The following is a 7,868-nucleotide window of genomic DNA, read 5'->3' on the forward strand; positions in this document are numbered from 1 at the left end:
TGGAAGGAAGTCCATGATCTCATTTCACATTACCACGTTCAATCTTGACTATACATCAGCACTAAAGATAAGCCAAACACCCCCTGGGTCGGTTCGCACCAGAACCTGCGAACAGACCTAAACTTCGTGTGAACTTTAGAACCCTATTAAATTCTATGGGACCCGAACGTTCTAAATCTAAAGTGCTAATTTTAAAGGCTAATATGCAAGTTATTGTCCTAAAAAGTGTTTGGGGACCCGGGTCCTGCCCCAGGGGACATGTATCAATGCAAAAAAAAGTTTTAAAAACTGACGTTTTTTCGGGAGCAGTGATTTTAATAATGCTTAAAGTGGAACAATAAAAGTGTAATATTCCTTTACATTTCGTACCTGGGGGGTGTCTATAGTATGCCTGTAAAGGGGCGCATGTTTCTGGTGCTTAGAACTGTCCCTGCACAAAGTGTCATTTCTGCAGGAAAAACAGAACAGAAACCTGCGTTACATCAGAGGGGGGCGGGGTCACCCACACGTCATTGGGGAAGCCAGGCTTTCCCACTTGCGTCAGAGGGGGGCGGGGTCAGGTGACAGGTGGCCCCGCCCTCCTCATATAAGAAATGTCAGGCTGCCGGGGTGTCTCTGCCAGTGGAGACAGAGGATGGATGGACTATGCTGCGCTGGAGGGAGAGACCACCCGTCGCTGGATCAGATCAGCCATCGCTGGACCCCGGAGAGATGATCATCTGTCCCTGGATAGCAAGAGTGGATTACCACCGCTGGAATTTTTCTACAATTTTTTTTATTTTTAATAAAGGACTTTTTCAACGGTGTGCGTGTCTTTTTTAACATTCTTTTACACTTTCTTTGTGAAATTTCAAACAGGGGGGGCAGGATCTGGGAGTCCCCTTGTTAAAGGGGGCTTCCATATTCTGATAAGCCCCCCGCCTGCAGACCCCCACAACCACCGGCCAGGGTTGTGGGGATGAGGCCATTGTCCTCATCAACATGGGGACAAGTTGCTTTGAGGGGTCGCCCCCAAAGCATCCTCCCAATGTTGAGGGCATGTGGCCTGGTATGGTTCAGGAGGGGGGGCACTCTCTCGTCCCCCCCTCTTTTCCTGCGGCCTGCCAGGTTGCGTGCTCGGATAAAGGGTCTGGTATGGATATTTAGGGGGAACCCCACAACATTTTTTTTTCATTTGACGTGGGGTTCCCTTTAATATCCATACCAGACCTGAAGGGCTTGGTAATTGAATTTTTTTTATCATGGCTTTCAATGACTGTTCTCTGTATTACAGGGAGCCAACAATTCATTATAGCCGCGAGTGATTTTAAATGACTTTTTTTCCTGCAGAAATGACACTTTGTGCAGGGACAGTTCTAAGCACCAGAAACATGCGCCCCTTCACAGGCATACCATAGACACCCCCCAGTTACAAAATTTAAAGGAATATTACACTTTTATTGTTTCACTTTAATCATTATTAAAATCACTGCTCCCGAAAAAACGTTAGTTTTTAAAACTTTTTTTTTGCATTGATCCATGTCCCCTGGGGCAGGACCCGGGTCCCCAAACACTTTTTAGGACAATAACTTAGCATATTAGCCTTTAAAATTAGTACTTTAGATCTCTCCCATAGACTTGTACCGGGTGTTCCGCAGCTTTTCGAATTTGCCGTGAACACCCCAAATTGTTCAGTGTTCACCGAACAGGCGAACATGCAATGTTCGAGTCGATCATGAATTCAACTTGAACTCGAAGCTCATCCCTAATCAGCACAGTTCCTCTTACATCATAAGACCTTACCCAGAAAAGATTACTATCAATCACTGGCTATGCATATGGAGAATGTGGCAAGATTCGGCGTTCTGGTACATTGGCAATCCACACGCATCCCAAGGATTAGAATGGTTTACCAGGCTCTCTGTAATAGAGGAGATGGAAGAACTTATCCACACCTCCAAGAGTGAATACAAAAATTTGTGAAATGTTTTACTGACTTCAAAACTTCTGAATGATTTCACTTCTATGACTTTTAGATACATTAATGATCCATTGATTGATGTCAGCAGATATCATCCTACTTAGGGCAGGTGGACAAGATTAGGGAAGTGGGTATAGACCTGGACCCCTCTACACCCTGCCCTTACCACTCCCTTATGACCCTCTCCCCTTCCCCTTTTTTTCTTCCTTTCTTGTTTTTCTTTTCTTTCTCATTCTCATTTATTCTATCCCTTTTTATTTATTTGGCCCCGCATGCAGGTTTCATTAAGCCCCACAAACCACACATAGTGAGGTTGAAATTAATATGCTCTGAGATACCATTGTGACACTTTTCCCCTTGTTTGACAAGGAATTGAGTATAAAAGTTCCAAATGACTGTATTGCTTCTATTGTTATGTAGCACTGACCCCCGAAGGAGCGGCTGATTTAATCGGGCTTACCTTCTTCACCTCGTGTATGTCTAGGGGTTTCCCGAGGTAGATGGTCCAAGAACTGTAGAGACTGACGCCAGATCCACTTAAAGGGATTTTTATTTGCAAAAAGTAGTTAACGAACACAGTCTCTCAACATAGGGTTAGAGGGTTTAGGTAGGAAAGTCCAGGTACTCTTAGTGCTAATTCAAATAGGAAAAGTCTCTCAACAGTAGGAAATCCAGAGAATAGCCATTCACAGCTGGATTCTCACCCTTATTGGATAGTTCTTCTCTCACCAGGCTGAGCGACGCGCCAACGTCACCTCGTGTTCAGCGTCCAGGAAGGACGGGTTTGTCCGTGTGCGTCCGGCCGGCGCGACGGACTTAAGGCTCAGAATTTTATATTTTGGATTTTAATAATAAAAGGTTTTACACTATTGGAGCTTTATCTCTCTTTCATGATTGGTGCATACCTTGAGCTTTCCACATACATGAGAGGTGTCCTGTGGGAATGTATCCAGCCATTTATGCATGAAAGCGGTGGTGCAAGGAGATCAATAAGGATTCCTTTGGAGTGGGGGACGATTACATATCTATATGCTCACTGTGACCCTCTGTCGGGGGGGGGGGGTCATGAATTTCTGGTAAGAAGCGAATTCAGATATATGGTGGTGGATAGAACACTGTACATTCATGGAGGATTCCGTTCACATCTAATCTGTTACAGCAGGACTGTTTTCTGTTCGATAATATTTATTTTTACAGAGACTCTTTGTATTTCACTGGGTGTTTTTTATTAATTCACATTATTTATATTATTTATGACTGAGGTTGTGTTCTGCCCACCCAAGGGTAAGGTAGAACATATGAAAGATTGTCACATCATTTGCATATGCACTTTGGTTTTGTATGCCTTTCCCCCATCAGTTGGGGGTACAATAGAGTTGTAATTTATTGTCACATCATTTATATTTGCACAGTAGGCCTCGGCCTTGGTATACGTTGTATTTAGAGCAGCTTATTTTTTTCCTTTCTCTCACCAGGCCTAGCAGCCAACAGGGTACTTCAATCAGATACAGTCTCTGCCACAGACTTGCTATAGAACACTTGAGTAAAACTGAAAGTTTGTAGAACACTTGGAGAACCCTCGTATGGTACCGGTATCTTGCAGCCGGTCAGGCGATACCACACAAGACCAGATTCACTTGGGGTCTTTCAACTTGTCCAGGCTCTTATTGAGAAGCCAACCTTTGCGTGGCCTTCTCCCGAAGAGTCCTCCCCTGGATACCTTCGCAGTTGCTGGGCCTCTCCACAGACCAAGACGACACTGGACCACCTTTGAATCCTTCTTTCAGTTTCTTTGCCTCGGGCTAGCCAGCCCCGAGACCTGTAGTCAAGTGGATCCACACCCCAGGCCATGAGAGTCCTGGTGGCTGGTCAGGAGGACCAGGACCATCAGCTAGAAAACACTTCTGGACCGGAATCCCCCAAAAAACGTGACATCAGCACCTTAAGTACCCTCTCCCAGGATGCACAGCTAGAGTGACACTCCCACTGGGCTGGTTTTGAGAGAGAGTAAAACCTTAATGCACCCAACTAGACTACGTTCTGGACCCTGCCAGGGACAACAGCGCCACCCATGGTCAGGCAAAACACCATGCAGTCCAGCCAGACTGATACTGAGGTCAAAATTTTGCATAATTAAACCCAAAACCAAACTGCGGTTGCAGGAAAAAGTTAAATGACAAAACACAGCTCTTCAGGAGATGGCGCTATAGTTATATTCTCTGACTTGGATACCATCTGTTAGATAAAGTGCTTACAACCGTCAAAGATCTTCAGCCACTGTCTGCAATGTTTGTACTGTATGGATCCCTATTTATTATGCTCTCAATAAAAATGTTTATGGAAAATAAAAATAAGGATGGCATGAAGAAAACCTATAGAAATCATAAAACAAATGTCACTCTAAAATCATACACTTAGCCTACCTAAAAGTTAGCTTTAGTGAGAAACTTGGCATTCACGTTTATTCACAATAATTGGTCACCCCCACAAGCCTGTTGTTGTCCATCATGATGGCAGAACATCTGGTAGTGCAGGCTGACTTTCTCGACTAGTGTCAGCCCAGACTGGCCTTAATGCTGGCTAACAGCTCTCAGTTCTGGCCAGTGATAGTAGTATATAGTGCAGTGTACAGATGTCTGTAGTATGTAGGGCAGTGTCCAGGGGTCAGTACAATGTAGGGTAGTGTACAGAGGTCAGTAGGATGTAGGGCTGTGCACAGTGGTCAGGAGGTTGTAGTGCAATATGAAAAGGTCAGTAGGATGTAGGGCAGTTTAGAGGGTATCAGCACTGCAGTGTATATGGGGCAGCAGGGGCGGGACAAGATTTGGGCCAGAGGGGCGGTTGTCCTGGGCATAATGGTTTACTGTAGGGATGGGGGTGCCTTCCTTCTTTTGCAAGGCTGCCAGTAGTGACAGTGGCAGTGATTTTAACACATGAGGTTTAGGATCCCCCAAGCTTGCACATCATAAATAAGACATGAAGTCACAATTTGGCATCTTTGCCCTGGGTGCTGGATGACCTTGTCCCAGCATTGGTCAGGAGGGTACAGTACTGAAAGCAGTGGTCTATGATACAGAATACATTCCTCATGCAGAGCAGTAAAGTGAAGCTGCTGTGACAGATCTACCTGTTCTGCCATTGAGATCCCCATTGCCCCCCCCCCTCTCTCTATTCCATCCCACGTGAAGTAACCCACAAGCACTTTGTATGGATTGGAAAGGAGAGCTGGTGGGGATCAGCCAAGTACACTCAGGAGATGAGCTGAAGCATGTTTGGACAAGAACCCGAACCCATCTGAGCTATCTGTCAATGGTGAAAATGAATCATAGGCGGTGGAGGCATTCTCTGCCCCACATGCTGCGGGGCAGGAAATGCATCTGCCTCCTAGGATTCGCTGTTGGCTTTGACAGCTTTGGGACAGGAGAGCTCAGGTAAGTTTGGGCTTGTGTTTGAACATGCCTGAGATCATAGTTTCCCTGCATCGCTCTGCAGGTGGAGGAGGAGCATTTTAGGTTGAGGGTTGACAAGCAGGAACAAGAATGTGATCTACCCGTCACCTGCCCACGATCGGTGGGGTCGCCAACCCCAGTTTAGAGTTCAAATTAGAATACAAATTATAAATCAAGTATTAAACAACTCCACGTAGGTTTTTCAGTTGTTAAAAGAAGTGATGAGAGATTGGAAAATTTTTAAAAGAAAGAGAAAGTTCTGGTCATAATTATGCCAGTGCCAGGGGGTATTTGAAATAGGCTGGACCACATCAGGGGGTAGTTTTTAAAATGGTTCTTTACCCTAAAAACAAAAAAAATTAAGTCAGCAACTACAAATACTGTAGCTGCTGATGTTTAATATTAGGACACTTACCTATCCAGGGATCCAGCTTGGTCCTCATTCGAGCCAGCTCTTTGGCCGTCTTCAAGTCAAGGCGCCGGCATGTTTACTGTGGGAAGCTTCCCACTGCGCATGGGTGAGCTGCACTGGACTTTGTGAATAGTCCCACAGCTTTCTGGGACCTGTGACCTATCAAAGAAGGCTGGGGGGAAGGAAGGGGGGGAGGGGGTCTGAACTTCTACTTGGATCGTCACCAGAAGTGGGAGCGGGTACCTGTAAAAAATAAAATGCCAAAACTTAAATGGAAGGGGGAGTGGGCAAACAAGCAGAACTTCCCCTTTTGTGTGTAGTTCCGCTTTAAACACTGACATTCAAATAGGTCTATGTACTTTAATCCAGTTCAGAAGATCTGATCAAAAAGTAGAGAAGAGAAGCTCACAAAAAAAAAAGGAAAAAATAATTTTTTCTCACTATTTTAGTATTTATTTTATTTGTTCATTTGGCGTAGAGGTTTCATGAGTGCATCCACCTTTTTAAAAGGTAAAACCATTTTTGATTTCAGGGCCGTCGTTCTTACCCCAAAAACGAGTGGGTTCATGAGTGGAAGAATCACAAGTGAAGGCATAGATAACCCAACGTGGGTGCTTATAGATAAGTTAATGGTGCTCAATCTGTGCCGGATGAACACAAAGGAAAAGCCGAGGAGGAAAATGGAAAAATTGATTAGGTGTGTTCCCAGGGTGTGCAGGGCCTTATGGCGTGACTCTTTAGATAATCTAAGACAGACAATATATATGCGCACATATGAATAGATAATGATTAACAGCATGGAACATATGATCACAACGGTAATAATTGTTCCATATATATTATTTATAGAAGTGTCTGTGCAGGCCAGGATAAAAATTGACATGTTATCACAGAAAACGTTCTTGATTTGTGTCCCACAAAGTGGTAGTCTCATTGTTAACAGAGTGCTAACCAAAAGTAACATGAATAAGACAAAAGAACAGTTGATCAAAAATGTGATCACCCTTGCATTGGTCATTAAGGTAGCATATTGCAGTGGGTGACACACGGCCAAATAACGGTCATACGCCATGACTGCAAAAGTCATAATCTCCAGGTAGGCATAAACCGTGATGAACAAAGATTGGGCCAGGCAGCCATCACGGGAAATGGTCTTGGATGAAGTCCAAAGGTCCGCCAACAACTTTGGAAAAAACGAGGAGCTGCCAAAAATGCCGTTGAGCACCAGGTTACAGATGAGAATGTACATGGGTTCATGGAGACTGGGGTTAGTCAATACCACAAACACAATTCCAATACTCAAGATCAAAATATACAAATAGATAACACTAAGAAGAAGACAGTAAAAATATCTGAGTCCTTCCATCTCTTTAAGTCCAAGAAGCTCAAGGTCTTCCCTGGATGTGGAACCATTCTCCATTGTGACTTATTCAATGTAAAGTAGGTGTTAAATCTGTATACTGGACAGAAGAATGTTCAAACAGAATATTTGGTTAGGCAGGTCTTAAAGGACTTCAATCATCACAATATCAATATCATCAAACGACAGTATTCCCTTAACAATCTTTTTAGTTCTGCCAAAGTATATAAGCCAAATTTTGTCACCTAATGATATCCCTGCTTGTCCTTGAGTACGTTCCTTAGTGCTTGGAACCACTTTTCAGAGGACCATGGACAATCAACTGGTAGGCAATATGTCACCTGCACGGCTTATGTCCAACCCTTTCTGGCCACTGTGTTAGGTTGTGGGGGAGGGGGGTCAGAATAATTTATTTACACATTTTTAGTGCTTCCTAGTCACATGTGCGAATGAGCCCTTAATCTGGTCCTCTCATTTCTATTTTTAAGATGTCTTATGATGGCTGCTTTTCTGTTGACCTCTCCTTTTAAAAAAGCTACTTGTCCAGCAGGCATGCTAGTCCTTTGGCTTGAATACTTGGAGAAAAGTCCTTATATGAATACTTGCTCCAAGTTCCCTGAACTATTCAGGGTCAATTAGTCAAGCAGAGTTTTAGCGGGGTGACAGCAACGGTTGATCCCTTATTAT

At 44.1% G+C, this 7,868-nt stretch overlaps 1 protein-coding gene across 1 annotated transcript; it reads right to left on the bottom strand.

Annotated features, from left to right (window-relative positions):
* Nucleotides 1-6,278: 6,278 nt before the first annotated feature.
* On the bottom strand, nucleotides 6,279-7,277 carry LOC143927070 (olfactory receptor 5AR1-like). The gene has a single exon (XM_077451027.1). The coding sequence runs from the start codon at nucleotides 7,239-7,241 to the stop codon at nucleotides 6,279-6,281; it is 963 nt and encodes a 320-aa protein (XP_077307153.1). The 5' UTR covers nucleotides 7,242-7,277.
* Between the last annotated feature and the right edge of the window lie 591 nt (nucleotides 7,278-7,868).

The sequence above is a fragment of the Lithobates pipiens genome, unplaced genomic scaffold, assembly GCF_037356315.1.
Source record: "Lithobates pipiens isolate NorthernLeopardFrog02 unplaced genomic scaffold, aLitPip1_a1.2 Scaffold_23, whole genome shotgun sequence".
Classification (NCBI taxonomy): domain Eukaryota; kingdom Metazoa; phylum Chordata; class Amphibia; order Anura; family Ranidae; genus Lithobates; species Lithobates pipiens.

What these genes read in the sequence shown, in the direction of transcription:
- LOC143927070 (XM_077451027.1), bottom strand. Translation starts at nt 7,241, where the DNA reads ATGGAGAATGGTTCCACATCCAGGGAAGACCTTGAGCTTCTTGGACTT.